General features: G+C 40.0%; 1 protein-coding gene across 1 annotated transcript in view; it reads left to right on the forward strand.

Annotated features, from left to right (window-relative positions):
* Nucleotides 1-20,556, forward strand: part of LOC150084145 (small subunit processome component 20 homolog) — a 343,987-nt gene extending 323,431 nt beyond the window's left edge. The window contains exon 34 of the mRNA XM_090376133.1: nucleotides 20,410-20,556. Within this exon, the coding sequence (XP_090232259.1) occupies nucleotides 20,410-20,556 (147 nt within the window). The remainder of the gene's footprint in view (nucleotides 1-20,409) is intronic.
* Nucleotides 20,557-26,430: the final 5,874 nt, after the last annotated feature.

Here is a 26,430-nt window from a genome sequence, read left to right on the forward strand (position 1 = left end):
AAAGGGATTCTGACTCTACCCAGGAAGGTTGCAATGAGTGTGTGTTGGGTAAGGTTTTAATGAGAAAGCAGTTTGGCTAAATTTATATGGAGGAGGTTAAATGTGGAGAGATATGGCGACAAGGCCTAAAGTGAGTTCTGATTCAATTATATTGGGGACTGTAATAGTTTTATCTCATGAGGAAATATTTGTTAATACTTTGGCATCATTGGCATAGGTTAGGTAGTTGCTTTTATTAATCATAAAGGGGGCTATGGCAGATGTATAAAACACTGAGAAAGAACCTTCCCCAACTTTAGTGCACCACTAGAAATATCACATGCTAGGGAGTGTTATATTGGTGAGAATCAAGGTATGCTTGGATAGAAGGGCATTTGTCATTTGAAAGAACCTTTATCCCAAGACTGCCACCCAGGCTTCCGCCCATATGCAGTTTGACTCTCAAGCAATGGCTTGTGTCATAACCATAATATATGGTTAGTAAATGTTAATCTCATAACATATTTAGTGACTTATCACAAATCATTTCTTTCTTCTCAGTAACAAAGACATGAACAACAGAACACATTTGGCCTCGCAGTGGGGACAGCATTTCTGCCTCCACCCTTGTTAGCATCCCCACCACAAGGAGGTAGGTCGCCTTATCTAGCAATTGGACGTCGTCCAAAAATAGTGACTATAAATTTATCAAACAACACAACCAGAGTTGCTCTAGAGAGGACAAATGTCCCTCCGTCAAGCCTCGCTAGAAGGTCATCATAATTCAGATATTTCAGGATGATGTGGAGGCCTGTCTCTGGCTCTCCACAAGAGCAAAGGTCTGCGGTCACCAACTCCAGCTGGTGCAGCCACGATCTCAGGCCATGTCCAGTCAGAATGGAATAGACCACCAGTCCAAACCGGAACCCTGGCTTACAGTATGCACAGAGGGGATAAAGGAGTACAAGTGATGTCTCTTTTCAGAGGTAGTCCATTAGGTCTGCCATATGGTATCTATCTTATCATTAATCCGCCTCTGCTCAGTTACGTTAAGGGCTACAACTGTCTGCCCAATGGGGCAAGACCGGATGCCAAATACCAGTCCAGGAATTCCTCTCTTCAAGCGGTACCTTGGGTAGGCCTTAGCAACCTGCAGATTAGCCGGCAATTTACCAGCTAACACACATAAGGCATCAGTTTGCCACTGTTCTACAGGCCCTGGCTATGGTAGATGTAAAAAACACTGGGCGTGAACCTTCCCTTACTTTAGTGCACCACTAGAAATATCACATGCTAGGGAGTATTATCTTGGTGAGAATCAAGGTATGCTTGGACAGAAGGGCAGTAAGGAAACCACAGCATATCCCTACGAATGTGATAATGATGGTGAAGTAGAGAAAGAAGCTGAGGGACTAATGTTGCTTTGAAGGCTGATTGTGGATTCTGGTCTGTTCCCGACATTTGGCAGTCGGGTATCACTTGGTGAAGATGGAGACTTCTGTAGCTGCTGCAAACTAATAAGTTTTCCTTTAAATTTTGTCATATTTTTGATAGTTAACATATTAATTTGTGTTTTAAATAGGTTTAATAGCATTCATTAGCTTATTTTTTAAATTTAGCTAGTGATTTTGTAAGTTACAACTCGCTACTCATACAGCTATCGTGCCGGTGTTTTGGTGGAATATTGTAGATAACCAGTAGCTCAGAAGAAGAGTAGGGTTTAAATTGTAATAAATAAGTATTTTCAAGGTTTAAATCACTTTTTGGGCATATATCTTTTGTATTTAGCTAAGAATATAACTAATTTAACATTGTGATCGTTACGGTATAGTGTAACTTGATAACATATATCTTAAACTTGATAGCTAAGGTACAGCATAAAACTATATAGTGGAATACGTATTACTGCATTAACTTAGTGTAGTGTTGTTTAGTATAGTAAATTAATTAAATTTATTAACCTTATTAATGTTCATTGTAAATTAATTAAATCATATTTAAACAGAAATCATGCCCAGACTAGAGCAGCAAAGCAAAGTGCTGGGAGTGCCAAGGCTCGAGGTAGAACCAAAGGAGGCAATTCTCCAATGCATCATAGCTGAAAAAATGTGCAACTTGTGAAGTGTTTGCAGACTTTTCTGGAATGGGACATGATATTGCCGAGGGGGATGTCTTTATGTGTGCTCAGTGTAAGCAGTATGAAGAAGTTAGGTGCCAACTCAGCTTTGTTATGGGCCTTTATGAGAGCTTGAAGAACCAGGATAGATGCCTTTGAAGGACTTAAATTGGGGGACCCATAAAGTGATCAGCTACCAACATCAATACCAGTGCTTGCACTTGATCATCAGGCAGCACAGCGGCAACCTTCAGGGCAGAATGCACTGGTCCCACAGGAGCTAGTTATTGTTGGTGACTTGAGTTTGTCGTGGAGACAGGAAATATATTATGCAAAAAGGATAAGTGGAATAGGACCAGGGTATGTTTGCCAGTGGCAAAAGTTGATAACGTAGAGCAGATATCTTTTAAGGGCTCAAAGGTTAATATTGTTGTATATGTTGGCACTAATGGCATTAAGAGTAGGAGATCTGAAGACTTAACAAGTATGGGTCATTGTTGGAAAAAAAGTCGCCAGTTAGGGTTAAATTTGAAAGTGTCTGCAGTTGTGCCCGGACACAATAGGAGGGAGTATATGATGAGAGCCATGTCAATTAATTCATCCCTGGAGAGATTGTGCAAGCCTCGTGGGGTAGAATTTTTATCAGTGTGGTCTGTGCTTGTTAACAGGAGAGATTGTTTCTAGGATGGTATACACTTAAATAGAAAGGGTGCAAGAATATTTGCTGATGCTGTCGAGGATCAGTGTAAGGTGGGTCAGAAAACTGCTAGCTTGGGGGGTGGAATTCACAGACTAATAGATTAAGATTAACGGTAACCACGGGCAGAGGTGAAAGTTATTCTTGTACTGCTTCCCTTGAAATGAGCAGCAGCCTGGAAAGTGAGATACTGGGGATTTCAGCGGCTGCTGGGAGTTATCACGGAACACGTAAATACATGGGTTGTGTTAGGGTAAGTAAGAGTAGGAATAGGTGCATGTATACTTCCAGGTCCACCAATGCTAGGAATATAGTAAATAAAATTGATGAATTTGAGGTGCTGGTGAAGATATCAAAGGTTGATGTTGTTGGGTTTGTTTGTTTGTTATTTGGTTTTTAGGAGCATTAGCAACTAAGGCTATATTGCTCCGGGGATATGCGGTGGTCATTCCCTGACCTTTCCGCATCCTCTGTATTTGGTGGTCACGGTGCGAACCCCGGTCTAATCAAGAAGCGTGTGCTACGCACTGCTGCTCCTGCCCACCTGGCTATGGAGGCGCCTGATGTTGCTGAGATATCAGAAACATGGTGTCACACAGAGATATGGAATGCAGAATTGGAACTTGGGGAGTACAATGTGTACAGAAAGGATAGAAGGGGAGGAAGGGTGATGCTGTTAGTTAAGAAGCACATAAAAGGAAGTGCATCCAGTTGACATGGGTGGACAGTGAAGTGAAGTACTGAGTCAGTTTCGTGTGACATAAGCACTGGGAAAACCAAGTTGAAAGTAAGAGTGTGTTATAGGCCCAATGACTCTGATGAGTACAATGAACAGCTGTACAGAGAAATAGAGTGCACCAGTAAATCAGATAGTCTTATAATGGGGGATTTTAACTTCCCAGATATAGACTGGAACTTGTGGTTGCTCTCCACACACTACCAAGACTTTTGCGGATTTACTCGATGATTGTTTTCTACATCAGCATGTTTGAGAGGCAACCAGAGGGAGTAATACTCTTGATCTAATTATCAGCAGGCATTCTTCATGCATTAAGAATCTGCAGATAAAGGAACCGCTAGGTTGCAGTGATCAGTAAATCCCACTTCACGATAAAGTGAAGTGGGATTTACTTAAAGATGTAACTACCATCGAGGGTAAAGGGAAGAGTTTTGTTTTCGTAAAGGTGACTACATGGTCTCAGACAGTTTTTAAATTCTATACAGTGGGACCAACTGATGATGTTACAAACAACAAATTCTAAATAGGAAGCATTCAAGGAATTAATCTTGGACATTACTAGACTTTTCACACCAACTGAGAAATACTGTTCAAGGTTTAGGTCTAAACGGATGTCAGATAAACTAAGGAGACTCATGGCAGAGAAGAAAAATGCATGGGACATAAATTATCAGGAGACACAGAAGCATATGGTAGATATAAGATAATATGTAATCAAGTCACAAAGGACGCTAGTCAAGCAAAGGCAGATTGTGAGATTGTGAGAAATCTTTGGCAAACAATACAAAGAAAACAGTAAAGACTTCTTGACTTATGTAAACTCTAGAAGGAAGGAGATGAATCAGATTGGTCCACTTCACATCTATGGTTCAATTCTTTATGAATCTGCTTGAGGTATCTGGCAAACTGAATGAAGATTTCTATCTACATTTACACATGAGGAGGTCTGTAGAGAAGTGGAGGCCAGAAGCTTATCAAACTCTGGCAAGGAGTAAATGATTTTGTAATAACTGAGAGTAAAGTGAAGGAGAAATTGTTGAAATTGAACATAAGAAAGGTACCTAGGGTGGATGGGATCTATCCAGTTATATTAAAGGAAGCAGCAAAGGACGTAAGCAAACCCTTAGCCATAATTATGAAAGCTTTTTTGGACTAGGGGGAGGTCTATGGACTATCGAAGTGCAAGTGTGTCTCCAATTCACAAGGGGGGGGGAATCAAAGCATGACATGAGTAATTTCAAACCTGTTAGTCTAACCTCTGTTCCAGGGAAAATAATGGGAGTCACTGGTTCAGGTAGCGATGCAGGATCATCTGGACAACACTGCAGTTATAGTTCAGACACAACATGGATTTGTTAAGGGGAAGTCTTGTCTGACAAATTTGAATGGATACTATGGTGTGGTCACAAAGGAACTGGATGCAAAAAATAATTTTGATATCATATACTTGGATTTTATGAAAGCTTTTGATACTGTGGCACATGGAAGACTACTGTACAAATTGGAGCAGTATGGCATTAAGTGCAGTTGCTACAATGGATAACAGGATGGTTGAGTGGCAGAAGACAGAGAGTGGTTATCAATGGACACTGCTCTTCGTGGGATAATGTTATTAGTGGAGTCCCCCCGTGGTTTGGTTTTGGGCCCATTGCAGTTTTCGGTATTTATCAGTGATATTGATGAAGGTATATCAGGGTTAATGTCTAAGTTTGTAGATGATACGAAGGTTGGCAGGGTTGTTAATGACAGTAATGACAGTACGCTACTTCAACAAGATCTGAAAAAGTTGAACAGATGGGCTCAGAGGTGGCAACTGAAGTTAACATTGACAAATGTAAAGTACTCCATATGGGTAGCAGTAACCCCAGAATAACATATCAACTGGGTGGTACTACAGTCAGGGTAATAGAGAATGAAAAGGATGGACTTCATATCTGACTGCACAATTACCCTCAGGTAATTGTGCAGTCAGATATGAAAATTTCTCTCTCAAGGCGCAGCAGTGTAATTGTGCAGTCAGATATTAAATTTTGCATTCAGATATGAAAATTTCTTTTTGATATGATAATTGTGCAGTCAGATATGAAAATTTCTCCCTCAGGAGTTGTGCTTAGCACACGCTTTTTGATTAGACTGGGGTTCGAGCCCGTGACCACCAAATACAGAGGATGCGGAAAGGTCAGGGAATGGCCACCGCATATCCCCGGAGCAATATGGCCTTAGTTGCTAATGCTACTTCTTCCTCAAGAGGGGTGTTTCCATTTACAATGGGTTTCCTCAGCCTACAAGTTATTTCCTGTTAGGAATTTTTTCCCGCCATAACGTGCGGTTCAAGGTGTCTTGGTTGGTTAAGCCTCAGGCTGTCATGCACTCCCATACTCCATCAATCCATGTCCTCCTAGGTCTTCTCCTTCTTCCAGGAGGTATCCATTCCAGGATAGCCATTGGATATCTGTTTTCTTGCATCCGTTTTACATGTCCATACCATGTTAGACATTTTTCTTTGATGGTGTCAGTAATAGTCTTTTTCACTTCTATTTTTTCCCTTATGTCTTCATTCCGTTTTCTGTCTCTTCTAGAAGTTTCTGCTGAGCGTCTCCAAAAATCCATTTCTTTGGAGAGCAATTTGTTTTCTGCTCGCCTATTCAATGTCCAGGTTTCCACTCCATACAATAGAAGACTTTGTACAATTGTTTGAAATATAAGCTTCTTTGTTTTATTTAGGATATTTTTGCTCCACAGAACAGAGTTTAACATGCTGATGGCCTTTCTGCCATCTGTAAGTCTCTTATTGATCTCTGCTTGGCATGATCTATCACTTTGTAAGATTGATCCCAAATATTTGAATTTATGAACTTGTTTGATTTTACCACCTGCAATATTTAGAACATGTCCTGGCCCTGAAGACAACATTTCAGTCTTGCTAAAATTGATTTTTAGACCCCATTGTTTATATTCCTCAAACAATTGATGACATGCATACTTTGCATCTTCTAAGTCTTGTGCTATCACCATGCAAAAAGTAAATTGTGAATATAGGTGTTCTTATTAATCGGCAATCCCATTTTATTACATTTTTTTGACCAGGATCTTAGGCAGATGTCGGTATAAATTTTGAAAAGTGTTGCTGACATGCAACAATCTTGTAATAAGCCTTTTGAAGTGTGGAATTCAGGTGAAAAAGCTGATCCCACTTTAATTCTGCATCTATTATAAATTGCCTTAATAATGTTAATCAGTTGTCCATCAATATTTGCCTCTTTCAGTGCTTCCCATAAGAGTTTTCTTGGAACACTGTCATATGCCTTTTCAAGGTCAATGAAAATCATGAAGTTTTTTTTCCTTTTGATTGGCATTTTTCAAGGATCTGTCGTACTGTTGAGATATGATCTATACATGACCTCCCAGCTGAAAAACCACTTTGTTCTTCTGATACCTTGATTCGGGCTTCTAAATGGTTCCTGATCCATTTTCCAAGGATCTTTATCAGCGGGTTCAGGACGCATATTCCTCTGTAATTTGAACAACTTTTCCGATCGCCCTTCTTATAAATTGATGTAATATATCCTGTTGTTATTTCTTTCGGTATTTCTTCTCCCCTCAGTATACTATTTAACAGTTTTTGTATCAGAACAGCCACTCCTCTTCCTCCATATTTCAGAAGTTCCACGTAAATTCCTCCAGGTTCAGATGATTTGTCATTCCTTCCTTCCTTTAGCAGGAGTTCCACTTCCCTAACAGAAGCCTGAGTCTTCTGCACCAAAATCCTCCATCATCTTGAACTCTTCCCAGTCTTCTTTTAAAATTCCTTCATAGTACTCCATCCAGTCTTTCAAATTAATTGCAAACCAGCATTGTGTTTATTCTGTTTTCTCAAGTCTTTAAGGACCTTCCATGATTCCGCTGATTGCTTGAAGCCCAATTTGCTATTAATAGTTGCGCATTTCCTTTCCCATTCTTCATTTTTCGCTTCTACTACCAACCGATTGGCTATTTTCTTTTTTTCAACATAAATGTTCCTATATGCATCATTCCTATCACCCAGCCATTTTTGATATGCAAATTTCTTTTCCTTTACAGCAGCTCTTACTTTCTCTGTAAACCAGGTCTTTTTTGGTCCTTGGCTATTCTTTTTGCCTAGGATTTCATGAGCTATTTTTTTAACAGTATTTTTTAAATATTCGTAGATTTCTTCAGTATTACCTTTTATCTCTGTGTTAATTGCAGCATCCAGTCTCTAGGTGAAGTTGTTTCTAATGCTGTCGTCCTGGAGTAGGTCAATGTTAAATTGATCCACTTGTAGCATTTCTCAGTGTTGTTTAACAAGAAAATGGTCAGATCTGCATTCAGCTCCTCTATAAACTCTGACATCTTTCAATACAAATGTCCCTGAATGTTTTAGCATTAGCATTAGTAGAGGCATTTGATGCAAGAAAGCAAGCTTATGCAGCATCAGCAAAAAAAAAAAAAAATAAATAAATAAAAAATAACCACTTCCACTTCACCCCTCTGTTCGTTCGAAACACCTGTCCAGCTGAACCTTCAACTTATTTAGGCTATCAACTTCCACGACAGGGGATGGAAGTCTGTTCTACCAACCAACCAACCACCCGCTGGCTAAAGGCAAATTTCCGCACGTCTATCCTACATCTGTCTTTCCTCAATTTGAATTTATGCCCTCTCAGGTGATTATTCTGAGCAAGAAGAATCCCATCAGCATTGAGCATGCTCAAACCATTCAAAGCTTTATACACCTCTATCAGATCACCTCGCTGGTGCCTAGTCTCCAGACACTGTCATTTGCAAAATTTAAGCCTTTCTTCATAAGAGCACCCCTTTGTTCCATTCACTAATCTTGTTGCCCTTCTCTGTACTCATTCCAGCAGCTCTACATCCTTCTTGAAATGAGGCCTCCAGACCTGTATACAGTACTCTAGGTGTGGCCTGACCATTGCCTTATACAAGGGAATAATCACCTCCCTATCCCTGCTAGAAAAATTCCTATATATCATTGACAATACACCATGAGCTACTCTTGCAACTCATCTGCACTGCTCAGAGAACTTCATATCTGCCTGCACAACCATCCCCAGGTCCCTATCATTCTCTACCACTGTCAGTGTAGTACCACAGAGTTGATACATTGCTCTGGGGTTGCTGTTTCCCATATGTAGTACTTTACATTTTTCAATGTTAAACTTCATTTGCCACCTCTCAGCCCATCTGCTCAACCTTTCCAGATCCTGTTGCAGCAGCATAGTGTCAGTAGTGTCCTTGACAACCCTGCCAACCTTTGTATCGTCCACAAATTTGGACATTAAGCTTGATATACCATCATCAATATCATTTATAAATACAAAAAACAATAATGAACCCAACACTTAACCCTGAGGGACTCCACTAATAACATTAGTCCACGATGAGCAGTGTCCATTGATTACCACTCTCTGTCTTCTCTCCCTCAACCACCCCTTTATCCATAGCAGCAATTTGCCTCCAATGACACACTGCTCCAATTTGTGCAGCAGTCTTCCATGTGCAACAGTACCAAAAGCCTTTCTAAGATCCAAGTATATAATATCAAAGTTATTCCCTGCATCCAGTTCTTTTGTGACTGCATCATAGTATCCAATCAAATTGGTCAGGCAAGACTTCCCCTTAAAAAAACCATGCTGTATCCGAGCTATAACTGAAGTCTTGAGGCGCCTCCGTAGCCAGGTGGGAAGGAGCAGCAGTGCGTTGCACACTCTTCTTAATTAGACCGGGGTTCGAGCCCGTCATCACCAAATATGGAGGATGCGGAAAGGTCACGGAATGACCACCGCATATCCTGGAGCAATATGGCCTTAGTTGCTAATGCTCCTAAAAACCAAAATAACAAACAACTGAAGTCTTGTCTAAGATGATCCTGCAGTGCTTCTTTAACCAGTGCCTCCATGAATTTTCCGGGAACAGAAGTTAAACTCACAGGTCTATAATTACTTGTGTCAGCCTTTGATCCTCCTTTGTGAATTGGGGTCACATTTGCACATCTCCAGTCCATGGGTACCTCCCCTGAGTCCAAGGAAGCTCTCATAATTATGGCTAAGGGTTTGCTTACTTCCTTTGCTGCCTCCTTTAATATAACTGGATAGATCCCATCCACCCCAGGTGCCTTTCTTGTGTTTATCTTCAACAATTTCTCCTCCACTTTACTCTCAGTTATTACAAGATTCTCTAGCTTACTACTAGAGTTGAATACACCTCTGGCATTCCCCTCGCTGAATAACTCCTCATGTGTGAATGTCGATGCAAAATATTCATTTAGTTTGTTAGCTACCTGAGCAGGGTCATCAACAGTTGACCCATCGATATCAAATGGACCAATCTGATTCATCCCCTTCCTTCTAGAGTTTACATAACTAAAGAACTCTTTCCTGATTTTCTTTGCATCCCTTGCCAAGGATCTCTCGTAATCTGCCTTCGCCTGCCTAGCCTCCTTTGTAGCTTGGTTTCAGATCAACTTGTATCTATCATAGGCTTTGGTGTCATGTGTTAATTTGTATGTATCCCGTGCATTTTTCTTCTCTGCCATATGTCTCATTAGTTCATCTGACATCCATTTAGGCCTGAACCTTGAACAATATTTCTTAGTTGGTATGTAAAGCCTAGTAGCTTCCAAGATAAGTTCTTTGAATGCTTCCCATTTTGAGTTTGCTATTGATAACATCATCAGTTGGTCCCACTGTATAGAATTTAAATACTGTCTCAGACCATCGTAGTCGCCTTTACGAAAGCAATAACCCTTCCCTTTACCCCTGATGGTAGTTACCTCTTTGAGTAAATCCCACTTCAGCACACTGATCACTGCCACCTAGTGGTTCATTTATCTGCACATTCTTAATGCATGAAGAATCACTACTGATAATCAAATCAAGAGTATTACTCCCTCTAGTTGCCTCCTGAACATGCTGATGTAGAAAACAATCATCCAATAAATCCACAAAAGCTTTGCTAGTGTGTGAGTGACAAGCCCCCAAATTCCAGTCAATATCTGTGAAATTAAAATCCCCCATTATAAAACACTCTGATTTACTGGCCCACTATTTCCCTGTACAGTTTCTTATTATACTCATCAGAGTCATTAGGCCTATAGCACACTCCTACTCTCAATTTTGGTCTCCCAATGCTTATGTCACACCAAACTGACTCGACACTGCACTGTCCAGCAATGTCGACTGGCTTCACTTCCTTGGATTCTATGTGTTTCTTAACTAATAGCATAACCCCTCCTCCCTTCCTATCCTGTCTATCCTTTCTGTAGACATTGTACTCCTCAAATTCCAGTTCTACATTCCTTATATCTGTGTGACACCACGTCTCTGATATTCCAACAATATCCGCCTTTGATGCTTTGAGCAATACCTCAAAAATCATCAAATTTATTTACCAAACTTCTAGCATTGGTGTACACGCAAGTATACATGCACCTGTTCTTTTTCTTAGCTACCCTAACACAACCCATGTGTTTACCTGTACCGCAATGACTCCCAGCAGTCTCTGAAATATCCTGCATCTTTTTCAGGCTTCTGTTCATTCCAATAGAAGCAGTGCAAGAATCACTTTCACCTCTGCCAGTGGCTACTGTTAATCTATTAGTCCTTGTATCCCCCCAAGCTAGCAGTTTTCTGACCCACATAACACTGCCTCGATGGCATCAGCAAATATTCTTGTACCCTTTCTGTTTAAGTGTATCCCATCCCTGTAGAAGCAGTCCCTTCTGTTAACAAGTACAGACCAGGGTGAAAAAAATTCTACCCCTTGAGCTTTGCACAGTCTTTCCAGGGCCGAATTGATCGACAAGGCTCTCATCATATACTCCCTCCTATCGTGTCTGGGCAGAATTGCAGACACTTTCAAATTCAACCCTAATTCACGGCTTTTTTTCAACAGTGACCTGTACTTGTTAAGTAATTCCGTCGGTCTCCTAATCTTAATATCATTAGTGCCAACATGTACAACTATATCACCTTTTGTGCCCTTAAAAGATGATATCCGCTCTACAACATCATCAACATTTGCCCCTGGCAGACCCCTCGACGTGGGCACCTGTACGTGGTGAGGGGACCTCCCAGTGACGCTGCTGGACTTCCAGACTAGCATCACTGGGATCCAACGCCCACAGCCTAGGTTCCGGGCTTACATCAATGGAATCCGGCGTGTTTGCCGTGCGCTGCGACCCGTGGAAATTCGGAAAGGGGGATCCTGGTGGTTGAGGGGCCCAGCTTCAATACACCACTTTGGCCCCTGCTTCGACAAGACGGGTGGTCCTGGAAGGCCCGGCTAGGATCAATCGGCTAGTAGGTTCGCCTGCGAGGGTCAACCGTGTCAAAGCCACGCCCCTACCCTCATGGTCCGAGGGACAGGATTCAGGCTGGCGGCGGTGCGGGTATAGTGTCTGGGTAGCCCTGGCGTCCCACTCCCGAGCGCATTTATTGCATGCCGGGTACTGGGCGTCCCTTTGGGCTCCGTGGTGGGTGGGGAGCCCGGGCACTGAACAATTTAAATAACTTCATGAATCCTGATAAACGTATTCCTTCAGGGGCCCCAACCCGGTCCCTATCTGAAAATAACGACGGAGAGGCAGATAGCATTATTGCTACAAAGAGGCAGCGAACCGAACTACCATCAGGGCCAGTCCCAAGGTTCTTAATAATGCATTCCACCAATGAAACACCGATTGGTAAAATGTCGCCCTTTTTTATACAAAAAGGGTTGGATGGGTTAGCAGGTACACCCAAGTCAGTTAAGAGGCTCCGTTCTGGGGACCTCTTGATTGAAACCAAAAATGACGGGCAGTCTGAACATCTACTCCGAGTAACATCAATCGGAGGTATACCCGTAACAGTGACACCACACCGAACACTAAATTCATCGAGAGGTGTCATTTCGGAGTGGGACCTTCTCGACGTCACCGAGGAGGAAATCTGCTCCGAACTAAAACCACAGGGAGTTACTGCCGTCAAGAGAATCACTGCGCGAAGGGATGGGAAAATTGTTAAAACCAGGAGTGTTATCCTGACTTTTAACTCTCCCAAACCTCCTGATGAGATCAAAGCTGGATACATCAACTGTCCAGTACGTCCATACATTCCGAACCCTTTACGGTGTTTTAAATGTCAGAAGTATGGACATTCTCAAATGGCCTGCCGTGGAGTCCTTGCATGCGCCCGGTGCGGTGCAAAGGACCACGAAACAACAGCATGTTCAGCCAGCAAACCCACCTGCATTAATTGTGAGGGAGAACATCCGGCCTATTCAAGGGCATGCCAGAGGTGGAAAGAAGAAAAAGAAATCCAACGGCTGAAGGCAGAGCTCAACATATCGTACCAGGAGGCAAGAAAAGCAGTGAAACCTCTTAACATCAAAAAACCTACCTACGCCCAGAAGGTAGCAGGGAAATGTTCGATTGGGACCCAGACGGACATGTCCGTCCCCCCAAAAGAATCATTTACTCCCATTGCACGTTATCTTTTAAGCTCCCAAAAACCTGCACAGAAGGACCAATCAGCTGCCACTCCTATATCGGTACCTCCTAATGCTCCACAAGTAACAAAAGCAAAAGAAAAGAATAAGAAAGGGGAAGTAACACCTAGTACCCAGGAAAACATGGATGTCGAGCAGAAGGAGGTACATGATGAGTCAGTTTTGGAACTCTTCGCTGAGGAGGAAATGGACACAGGACAGCGTCCATACTTCCCCAGGAAAGATAAATCCAAGACTGACAAAATTAAGCCCTCAGCACCTCGGAAGCCGCCTGATGGACCCACCAAGTCCAAATAATGGCTAAATTCCTACAGTGGAATTGTCGTGGATTCCGGAAAAATACTGACGACATCAAGGCACTCCTGCAAAAGCACAAACCAGCTTGCTTTTGCATACAGGAGACTTATTTAAAGGCAAATGATGACCCCACCATGCATAACATTACCATCATTCGTAAGGATAGAATTGTGGATGGTCCTGCCCACGGAGGAGTCGCAATCCTCGTCGGCAACCAGATCCCATTTCAGCCTTTGCAGCTTACAACTAGCATTGAAGCTGTAGCAATTCGCCTTACAGTGGGGTTCTTATTAACTGTCTGCTCTGTTTATTTGCCACCTGGGATTGATATCCCCCAGAAAGACCTTGATGATCTTATCATGCAATTGCCCTCCCCTTGTTTAATTCTTGGGGATTTCAATGGACATAACACTCTGTGGGGTAGTGCTGACATCAATGGAAGGGGACGAGTCATAGAGCATGTGCTCACTGACAATGATCTCTCCCTCCTAAATGTGAGAACAAACACCTTCTTCCACATGCCTACCCGTACTTTCTCTGCCATTGATCTTTCTATCTGTACCCCTTCTCTCCTTCCTTCACTTGCTTGGGAGGTAGAGGAGAACCCATATGGAAGCGATCACTTCCCCGTGATAATCACATTAACTAGCGGTAGACCGTGTCTTCCATTTAGTTTACCGCGGTGGAAGCTTGATCAGGCTGACTGGAATGCCTTTCAACATCTGGGAAATCTTGACATCGCTACAGTCAGTCAGGTGCCAATCAATGATGCAGTCATGTACGTCACAGAGACAATTGTCCAAGCAGCTGCAATTGCAATCCCAAAATCATCTAGCCGGTTCCCACTATTTCCGAAACCTTGGTGGAATTCCGAATGCACAGCAGCAAAAAAAGCACAAAACAAAGCGTGGGGGATATTCCGCCGATATCCCACCACTGAAAATTTAATATCATTCAAACGTGCACGTGCAAAAGCACGTTATGTACGCCGTCAGAGCCAAAGGAAATCTTGGATTCGTTTTACATCTTCCATAACTCAGGCTGCTAGCTCAAAAGTAGTCTGGGATAAGATCCGGAAAATGAAGGGAAAATATCCACCATGCCCTTCTGTGATCCTCGAGCATAACGGATGTCCAATTGCAGATCGAACTGCAGTAGCAAATACTCTAGGGGAAATATTTGCAAAAATATCTGCAATAACATCTTTTCCCGCAGAGTTTTTGGCCCTGAAAGAGAAAAATGAGAAAAACCCCCTGAACTTCTATTCAAAAGGGCTTGAATCTTATAACAAGCCCTTTTCACAGGAGGAATTAAATGCTGCACTCTTTCTCACGCACGCAAGTGCTGTGGGGCCCGATGACATCCACTATGAAATGGTAAAACACCTCACACCACAATGTAAGGATCACCTGTTAATTCTGTTTAACAGAATTTTTCTTAATAAACAATTTCCGGATTCCTGGCGGAAGGCAATCGTTCTTCCCTTCCCAAAACCAGGAAAGGATCCTAGAAATCCAAGTAACTACCGTCCTATTGCTCTGACAAGCTGTTTGTGCAAGATCCTGGAAAGAATGGTAAATTCTCGCCTGGTATGGTATTTAGAAACAAATGGTCTGCTTTCCAGGACACAGTGCGGCTTCCGAAGAAATAGATCCACTCTGGATCATTTAATCCGATTGGAAACGTCCATTCGTGATGCTTTTATTAAATCCGAGCATTTGGTAGCAGTTTTCTTTGATATTGAAAAAGCGTACGACACAGCCTGGCGATTTGGGATTTTAAAAGACCTCTATAACTTTGGTCTTAGAGGTAATCTTCCTCTTTTTATTAAAAACTTTCTTTCGAATCGCCAGTTTCAAATCCGTTTAGGATCCACCCTCTCTCGAGTTTTCTCTCAGGAAGAGGGAGTCCCACAAGGATCCGTTCTAAGTGTCACGCTTTTCGCAATCAAAATAAACTCTATCGCAGAACAACTTCCACCCACTGTAAACAATGCCCTCTATGTTGATGACTTTGCTATATTTTGTCATTCATGCAATATGAGGGTCATTGAAAGGCAACTGCAGAAAACCATTGACCATCTTACAGCTTGGTCTTTGGCTAATGGGTTCAGATTTTCATCACAGAAGACTGTTTGCGTACACTTTTGTCGCAAACGTAATCTTCATCCTGACCCAGAATTAAGGCTAGGGCAAAATAACATCCCAGTTGTAGCAGAATTCAAATTCCTTGGACTTATTTTCGACAAAAAGCTGACATTCTTACAACATATTCGTCAGCTGAGGACAAGATGTGTCAAAGGGCTTAACATCCTTCGTGCCCTTTCGTCAACCTCATGGGGCGCAGATCGTGCTACCCTTCTTCGTCTCTACCGGACGCTTGTCCGTCCCAAACTCGACTATGGGTCTCAGGTCTATGGTTCTGCTAGAGATAGTGCCCTTCAGTGGTTAGATCCAATCCACCATCAAGCCATCCGGACAGCCACTGGAGCATTTCGCACATCTCCTGTCCAAAGCCTTTACGTCGAAGCAAATGAACCATCTCTGTCTCTTCGACGTAAGCAGTTGTCCTTACAGTATGCATTCAAATTAAAATCCCTGCCCGATCATCCCACGTGGCCATCCGTTTTTCAGCCGCGTTGGGAAAATCTCTACAACACCCGTCGGACTGCCAACAAACCATTTGGTATTCGCATTCAAGGGCTGCTGAATGAGCTGAACTTGACGGTAGACAATGTTGCCCAGTCACCAAGGCAATTCTTTCCACCCTGGCATGCTCATTTTCCAACTTGCGACTTCTCCCTTAAGATCTGGGAGAAGGCTACTACACCGCCATCTGTCTACCAGCAACTCTTTGCAGTACATCGACAGCAGTATTCTGACTTTCTGCCAATCTATACAGATGGCTCAAAGTTGGAATGTCATGTGGGATCTGCTGTTGTGTTCCCTCACAAAACAATATCCTATAAGATCCCACAAGAAACTAGCATTTATACTGCAGAGTTGCATGCAATACAAACAGCCCTAGATCACATTAAAAATTGCGACTACCAGAGGTATATGATTTACTGCGATTCATCGAGTGTGTTACAGGCTCTGGTATCGGTGGGTTTTAACCCTCATCCGATCCTGTCCAGGATCCAGCAGATTCTTTTTTCTCTCAAGACATTAGAATTCGATATTCGCTTTTGCTGGATCCCAAGCCACATTGGGATCCGGGGAAATGAATCGGCTGATGCTGCTGCCAAAACAGCCATTTCCCTGGATAATCATTGCCTGTCAGTCCCCTATACAGACTACAGGCAAATAATACGTTCTAAACTGCTTTCCCAATGGCAAGATTCTTGGCACGGACAGACCACAAATAAATTACATCAAATCAAGCCCGTAATTTCGCAATGGCAGTCCAGTCTACGCAGGGTCCGAAGAGAGGAAGTTGTTCTTGCTCGGCTCCGCATAGGTCATAGTCATCTAACCCATTCCTACTTGCTGAGGGCGGATGACCCACCTATGTGTGAGATGTGTAATGCTATTTTAACCGTTCGTCATATTTTAATAGAGTGTCCTGTTTTTATAGAAGCCCGACGCTTGTATTTTACCGCTTTTAATAATTTGACTGAGCCATTTACACTCAGTCAGATTATAGGTGACAGACACAATATGTCTGACATTTTTAATTTTTTACAATTTATTAATTTTTATACAAAGCTCTAAGTTTTATGCTTTTACTATTATACCTTTTTAACACAAATGTTTGACGTGGTAGCCTTGGCTACCAAAATATTTAATAGCATTTTAAAATTTGACTTGGCGCATTATGGCCTTAGCTGCCAATGCGCCATAAAAACCCAAACCAAACCAAACCAAAGCCCCTGGCAGACATACCCTGGTCTTGTTCCACGTATCCTTTTTACAAAGCATGTTTCCCGTATCCCTGACAATAGAGTCACCAACAACTACTAGTTCCTTTGGGACCAGCGCATTCTGCCTTGGGGGCTGCCACTGTGTTGCACAATGACCAAGTGCAAGCTCTGGCATTGGTGTGAGCTTGATGGGCCCTCACTTGCATCGCACACACACACACAAAGACATCCCCCATGGCAGTATCATGTCCCGTACCCGACTGCTCCACAAACATCAAGCAAGTAGTGCATTTTAAAAGGCTGTGATTCAGAGGGCAACTGCCCCCCTCAGTTCTCCCCTGAGCCACAGCACTCCCATTAGCTTGAGCCTTTTGTTTTGCTGCTCTGGTCTGAGTCATGATTTAATTTTAATAAAATTTCAATTTCAGTACAAAATTAAAACCCTAAACTTGTATTCCCAACACAGTTATAACGCTATATTTATGTTTCAGTATCAAGTGTTATCTACGAAATCCCTTTATATAACTTCCGTATCAAGTTAAGTATTAATTATTTATTTTTACTAATTATTTATGTTACGCAATCTAAGTTGTTATATGTATAGTTAAAAGTACAATTTAATTGACAATGAAGTTCAACAAGATTAATAGATTTTACTGATTAATTGACAATATTGTGTACTATACTATACTATACTATACTATACTATATTAAGCTTATGCTATCTGGTTCGAGCTATTTTGTATCACGTAACAATGGCGGCAATTTACGAACGGTAAACACGTGGATTTGATACCCTTACCGATACTAAGTAATACCTACAAAATCTCTATCCAAGTTACATTAAACTAAGTATCGTAAATAGGAATATAAAGCTACTCTAGAAAATAAGTTAATATGCCAATTTAAGCTAATAAAACAGAAAATAAATCAGAAAACCTTCTCTGTTCCAGGAGCGGCAAAAAGCTACAACCGCACAGGCTATACTCGTTCTCCCAACGAGATAATGAAATAATGTAATCTATAACTGATCTAATTTGTCTTGTCTCCTGTGACCAAGTATATTTAGGATATCCTTGTGTTGGAAAAATGTGTTGTTTATTCTCAAGTCGAACTGTTCACAAAGATTGCATAGTCTTATCTCCATTGTCATTCATCTCTTTCTCTCCAAATCTTCCAGTAACTTTGCTGCTATTTTGTTCATTTCCTACTCTTGCATTGAAATCTCCCATTAGAAATATCTCTTTGTTCTTAGGAATTTTTTCTATTAGTTCTCTCAGATCCTCCCAAAATTCATCCTTCAAGGTATCAGCGGTGTCATTAGTCGGGGCATATATTCCCAAAATACATATTTCTCTCCCGTACATTTTCAGTTCCAGTGAGATCATTCTTTCATTAATAAATTGCCAATTTTTGATGTTGTGTCTCAATTTCTTTTTAACAGCAATAGAAACTCCTGCTCTTTCACTCTTATCAACTCCACTCCAAAAATGGTAGTATTCTCCCATTATTTCCTCTCCACATCCCTTTTTCTTTGTCTCTGATAACACGACGATGTCTAACTTGCATTTTTGCAGTTCATCTGAAAGAAAAGTTTCTTTTAGTTGAAAGGCCTTGAATATTCCAGCTAATGCTCCTAAAATCCAAAATAATAACATGAAAATTTCTGAGCAGTGCAGACAGGCTGCAAAAGTAGCTTATGATGTCTTGTCAATGATATACAGGAATTTTACTAGCAGGGATAAGGGGGGATTGTCCCCTTGTATAAGTAATGGTCAGGCCACACCTGGAGTACTGCATACAGGTCTGGAGGCCTCATTTTAGGAAAGAAGTAGAGCTGCTGGAACGAGTACAGAGAAGGGCAACGAGATTGTTGAGAGGAGCAAAGGGTTGGTGTTACCAAGAAAGACTTATGTTCTACAAATTGCAGCTTCTGGAGACTAGGCACCTGAGGGACATAAATTCAAGTCATGAGGCTATGTCCCCTTGTGACATAAATTTGTTACGAGGGACATAAATTCAAATTGAAGAAAGACAATTATAGAATAGATGTGGAGAAATTTGCCTTTAGCCAGCATGTGGTTGATAGTTGGAACAAATTTCCATCTGTTGTACTAGAGATCAACAACTTAAATAAATCCATGGATGGGTGAAATGGAAGGTGGTTTTTTTTTACTGATGCTGTACACAGGTTGGTAGCATTGATCATCTGGTTCTTAGAGAGTCAGAAAGTTGCTAAGGTATCTGGAAGATGAGAAATGTTTGAGGATTGTGTGATTTTCAGAGACAGGCTGGTTTACAAAGCAAGAGATGTACCTGAGCCACTTCTCCAGATCCAGAGTGTGACATTTAATGGGATCCTTTATGTTTTAAAAGGATTTTCCAGTTCTTAATGTGAAAATGATATGATTCTTGATAGCAGCTCCTTTTTTCCGCTTGAACAGGGCTCTCACCCACGAGAAGATCTTGTCAGCAGATTCCTCCCCCCCCCCCCCCCAATTTTTCTAGATAGCACAAAGGCATTATTATATTTTCTTAAAAAGGTTATAATGTGAGGTGATGTTTAATTTCTTTGTAGCAGCTCTCTTTTTAATGGAACATAATGCATAAATATGACACCTGCGATGTGTTTTTTTAAGTCTTACCAGCCCTCTGCCATTGTATGGGCAACTACTTTTCAGGGAAAGTTTCAAAAATTTCTGGATGTTTGAGGTGATACTGTATTCAAAAGTCATATTTTTGCAGTACAATCCATTTGTGAGGTGACTGGTTGAATTCTTCTAAAAGGAAGACTTCTTCCTTTTAGCCCTTGGAAAGAAGGAGTTGGTTTGGTTTGGTTTCCATTGTTTATTGGTTTTGAGGTAACTTTATTAAATTCCATCCAAATTTACTTCAGATAATAGCCAATTGTGTAAGAGTTTTCTGTTTTTTTTTCTCTTTAATATTTAATTCTTTGTTATATTAATAGTATATGCATTGCACAAATTCTTTTAAGTTAATTTATATGCTTGTTTCAGTATTCAGAAAGTGTAGCTATATTTTTCTGGCTAACATATTGATATCAGATTATTGAAATCATCTCATCTGTTATCTAAAATCCCATCGTATCTAATATTTTTAATAACTATTTTTTATGTGAACTGTTTGTTTATTTATTTATTTATTCATTCATTCATTCATTCATTCATTCATAGGCTGTTACAGATCCTGAAAAATATGCAAGAAAAAAGATTAAGAAACAACAAGCAAAAAGGAAAGCCATTAAAAGAAAGATTTCCAAACAGAAAGGTCTAAAAAAAGCTAAAAAAACAAAACTTATTGATTTCGCCATAGAATTTTAATAATATTATTACAAAATTTGTGTGTACACACACACACACACACACACACACACACACACACACACACACACACACACACACACACACACACACACACACACAGAATGTACATATTTTTTTAAACATTGTATATAGCAGATATAAATTATTTTATTTATATACTGGTGTTCTTATTTTTAATATTGCAGTCATAGAAGTAAATTTAGGGTTAATGCCTCATGCAGTAAAATGTTATTCCACAAGTAGGGAACTGCAATGAACAAACCTGATTTGCTTGTTGTCGTGTCCTGAATGATGCTGTCTTACATTCTGCAATAATGTTACAGTCATTCAAATTATGTGCTGAATGTAGATTGATTCAATAGTTTGCTGTTTGTGTAATTTGTGATCTTGAAAGAATATGCTTATGAAAAATAATTTCAAATAGAATTTGAACACACACACACACAACAGGCAACCTTATATTTAGAAAAATGCAGTAAAGTAAAAAAGATAACATGGATATAGAAAATTAGTTGCATTCAAATTCTGGGTAAATTCTGATGTCTTTGTATACTGTGCTAATTAATTCAGCTGACTCACAGTAAATAATTGTACCTTTTTTTCATACAAGAAAATGTCATTTATACTGTAAACATGATAGTTAACTCTTTTTTTTTTTTTTTGTAAACAAAAAGGTTATTAAAACTCATAGTATTCTACTACTTGGAAAGCCAGAGAACTTTGTACTTCAGTTTCTATAGGTTGTAATTTTCATAAATAAATATGGATAAAAGCTGTTGTGGAGAGAACAAGAAGTAAAGAAAATAATTGAAAAATAGACACTGGTTGGTTGATTCGTGTGTTCTAGCTGTTTTAAAAGAATGAGGTAGACACTTCAGAGAACAATGCCTAAAAATAAATATATTTGTAGTAAAAACATGTATTTGTACTGTTGTTCTTTTCTTTTTCTTGGTCTGATAGTGCATCAAGTTTTAAAGCATATTATGTCAATACATGAAAACTTGAGTAAAAAAAACGTGGAAGTGACATCATTAATTGCTGTCTCTTGGATATGGCTGAAGAATTTTAGGTTTTCAAATCCTTTTCCAGATGTGAACAAATTTCGACGGTAAGGTAGATTTGAGATGTGTATGGCATGAACAACTGCTCAAAAATAAAATAATGCCAGTATGAAAGTGAAAAACTTTTTTTTTTAGATACAGACCACCAATTAATCATTGGTGGTCTGTATCTAAATTATTGTTGGGGTTTCCGTGGCCTATAATTTTCTAACCAGAAACAACAAAATAAAACTGCTTACAGAATATGAAAGTGTAATTCAAAAGGTTTTATTACCTATAGAATCAATACTGCAGAATGCTAAACAACTTCAACATGCACACATTTCGTGGCATGTAAGATGTCCATGCAATATTCAGTTTCCCCTCCAGCATTTGCGGTGTAACTGTTTCAATCGCAGCAACAATTCTGAGCTTCAGTTCATCGAGAGAGAGGTTACAGGGGTCTTGTACACAATGTCCTTCACATATTCCCACAGGAAGAAATCAAGCAGCATAAGATTGGGTGAGCGCAGGAGCCACGGAATCGGTCCACCAGGCCCAACCAATCGCCCAGGAAAATGCATGTCAAGAAATTCTCTTTGACAATAAGAGCCCAATGTGCCATCTTGCTGGAACACCACATTTGGCTGATGATTTTCCAACTGGGGAAACAGATACAGCTGTAACATGTTCAGATACGTCACTGCTGTCACTGTTTTTTCTGCAAAGAAAAAGGGCCCCAAAACTTCTGAACATGACAAAGCATACAAAACATTGACCTTTGGACTATCTCTTTCGAATTCTCGAATGCCGTGAGGGTTTTCTGATCCCCATATTCTGCAGTTATGGTGATTTACCCTCCCTGACACATAAAACGTTGCTTCATCACTAAATCTCCATTTCCAAGGGTAATTTTCATCAGCTTCGACATTTGACAAAATGTCTTGGGAAAATTAGAAATGGAGAGGTTTATCGTTCAGCTTTAAAGCCTTCACAATCTGCTGTTTGTAGGCATGGAGGTGAAGGCGGTTATGAACAACCCTCCAAACAGTCGTTTGTGGTATATCTAACTGCAAAGAAGCTCATCTAGTTGATTTTTGTGGGCTTCGAGAAAACGCTTTGTGGATTCAATCGACATCTTCCTGCTCCTCTTTGGTGCAGAACACTACCAGTCTCTTGAAATTGCTTTAACCAGCATCAGATAGCATTATCTGAAGGTGGATCTTTTCCATACTGAGTTCTGTAAGGATGTTGCGTTGTGATAATGGACTTTGTTTCGAAAAACCAAAGTACGCACATTGCCTTCTCTTGAACAGTCGCCATTTTGAAGTAATGCCATCAATATCTCCCAGACGTCAATGTGGAAGTACAGCGTTGCCAAATAAAACTTTTTGAGTTACACTTTCTTATTCTGTAAGCAGTTTTATTTTGTTGTTTACGATTCGAAAATTATGGGCCACGGAAACCCGACACTAATTTAGAATCACCCTGTATTTAAATAAATGTAACTGTTTGAACAGTGTGTTAATGTTGTCAGAGCAGTGCAAGATTTTTCAAAGGAAAGTGAAAAGTAATGTGGTGTTATTAACAAAACTATGATTAGGATATCTATAAATAAAAAGTTATTAATATAGAAGAAGAAAAGCTAAGTGAAAGAACAGAACCTTGAGTTGCTCTGACATTGGCTGAAACTTGGGCCAACTACTGATTTTATATAAAAATTGACTTGCCATCCTCCATACAGGTGCAGTGAGATGGGGGGGGTTAGCTGCCTTGGGCCTGGACTCCCTATAGGCAATCTGAGATTGGAGTCCTGCAACTGGGAAAGGTGGGCTGGCATAGTAAGACTATTTGCCACATAGCCAAGTCTGGCTCTCACAGCACCTCCGTAACCAAGTGGGCAGAAGCAGCAGTGCGTAGCACACGCTTCTTGATTAGACCGGGGTTCAAGCCCATGATCCACCAAATACGGAGGATGCGGAAAGGTCAGGGAATGACCACCGCATATCCCCGGAGCAATATGGCTTTAGTTGCTAATGCTCCTAAAATCCAAAATAACAAAAACAACAACTGGCTCTCACGACTCCTGCATCCATGATAGTATGCATGGGGAGTGTATTTGAAAAATGTGTCCGAATTCACAATGTCACTTCATGGATCATTATTTTTTTAGAAGAAATTTCAAAAGGTGCTGTCGCTTGCTGAGGTGATGGCATCAGTTTTTTGAGACAAAGAAGGGATGATATTCATTGAGTACCTTCAGAAGGGTAACAAATGAATATTGCTCTTCATTACTACTGAAAGTTCACTAGCAGTTACTTTTATAGATAAAATACTTGATAAACCAAATGCATTGTGATCAAATGAGTTGATACTCAAATAACTCCAAACTAACAACAAGTAAATCTAGAATAACAGATGATTTGCTGTGAGACTTCAAATTTGTTTTTCAAATTACTTTCCACCAGCAATCAAAAATAATTTGAAGAGCGTAAGACTAAACTGTACATCCTCTGTAGTCCCACAGCACCAAATTTCTACCCCATTGAGAATTTATGGGATTGTCCTTGTGATATCATTCAGTGTCTTCAACCAAGTAATATGTAGCTAAATACAATAAGAATGGTGTAATTTCTGTCCTAAATACTTTCCAGACACTCCATGGCAATGTGGTGGCTGTATCACTTATCTCATGTTTAGAAACCTAACGTGTTTTAACTCTTATTGCCAAACAGGAACCTAAACATATACCTTTTATTCTGCCGGAATAAACATTGTGTATTTTTACACTATTCAGCTGGAACTTCTTAAAGCAATTAGTTAATCTTTGGCAAAGAATTTTCTCAGTAAACAAGTTTTCATTTAACAAATGAACAAATCATTGAATAAATTCAATTTATAATTAATATATTGACATTATGTGGCCTTAATTAGTTCTCTACTCATCCAGAATTTAACCCTAACACTGAAGTTTAAATTTCTTTAATTCTGTGATGGGGCACAGCCCCTCATTAGTATATAAATTAACCTCTTCCAGCAAGGTTTCAAATACTTTAACACGTAAGTGTGCATTACATGAGCTTAATCCATCAGCTGGTACATTTCCATTTTGATTTGTGACTGTGTTGTGTTTTACACTCAAATAAGCATCATAAAGTTTTGCCATCTTTATTATCGTGACAGTATTTATTTAATTTTTTATTTTTAAATTGTATTAATGATACAGAGAGTGTTAATTGATTAATTTTCCCCCTACTAAAGGGGTATAAAAATTTCAAAAACGAGTGTTTAAAAATATCAGTAAAAAGTTTGTGTTTAAAAAAAAAAGTCAACATAAAGAGCAGATTTAGTGTTTTTTTCCTCCAAAGCCCAATTAAAATTACCCTAACCTTGCAACAAAACAATATAAATCTCTTATACAATATTCAAATAGCACACGTAGTTTGGATTAAAGTAAACTGATTTCAGATGATATGGGAATCACGAACTTGTTTAACATTAAGTCCATTTGATTGAATTTATTTTCTGCATAAAAAGAGCAGTAGACATAGCAAAATCAAGTAGTATCCCAAACCGCAGATTGTAGAAGCTGAAGGAGATGCCAAGATTAACTCTTAAACAAGTAGAAGCTGAAGGAGATCTGTGCCTCTTTAATCTTTGCAGTTTGGGATGCTTTGTGAAGTAACCACTTTGGCCACTTCCTTTGATTAAATCAAATAAAATTCATATGCTTTACTTACTTATACTCATTCAATTTCAATCGTGGGGAGCTTTGGACTAAGGCCAAGTATTTGACCCTAAGGCTTGATTCAACCTTAAATTGCCAATATCTTTTTAAATGAACTTTTTAAATTTTAATATCTTTTTTTTTATCTTTCTACATTCACTAATGGAGATTCTCCTCCTAATGAATGAGAAGCCAGTAAGCTTCAGAAAAGCTGACCTGGAAGTATCTCAGATTTTTAAATGTATGGCAAACTTGCCTTTTTAAATTATGCTCTGTAATTTAAAAAGATATTAGCGATTTAGGCAGAACTGTAGATGAGGGTATTTGTGTCTAAGCAAAACATAAACACAAGCCTTAAAAGTTGAATACTTGGCCTCAGTATTCAGTGGGAGCATAAAGATCCCTATGATTGAAATGGAATACATTAAAGCATACAAATTTTATATTATTTCATTTCATTTCAATTACTGCATTGAAAATCTCCCCCCCCCCTGCAAACCTATTAGTATTGTCCTTGATGAAGCCATGACAGCACTGGTCCACTTAAGGGACAATTTAAATAATTTAAATTTTAATGCAGTCCTGGTTTTACAGTTGTGTTTGCGTTAAGACCAAGCAATCTGGATTTATCATGTTTACTTCACAACTTTCTCCTCACAGTTAACATTTCAACTTTCTGTTAAATGCGTAATTATTATATTAGTGTTCCCCCTTTATTTATTTTTATTTATTTATTATTACCCAAGACAGAAGTACAGTATGGTGATTGCCAACCAGTAGTGTAAGAACGCCTTGGCATCGGGGCAGGTGCCAAGGGCACCCCTGACAGGCCACATCAGTTCTGTGCCAACCTATTTAGACACCTGACGAAATGGCACTCCTAGATGATGTCACATCAGGATGTGAGCAAAAGGGCGGAGTGAAAATTAATTTTTACCAAATGGCGTGATTTCAGGTGGCAATTCAAGCCTGAATGCATCTTAGTGGGATATTCAATTACGATGACCATGTAAACAGAAATAAGAGAAATTTACAGCAAAGTGTGGAGGATTCACTTCTGCGAAACAACAGATGACCACGTCAGGGTAAAGGCAAGCCATCATC

This window comes from Mastigoproctus giganteus, chromosome 6 (genome assembly GCF_048544385.1).
Source record: "Mastigoproctus giganteus isolate SK-2022 chromosome 6, ASM4854438v1, whole genome shotgun sequence".
NCBI lineage: Eukaryota > Metazoa > Arthropoda > Arachnida > Uropygi > Thelyphonidae > Mastigoproctus > Mastigoproctus giganteus.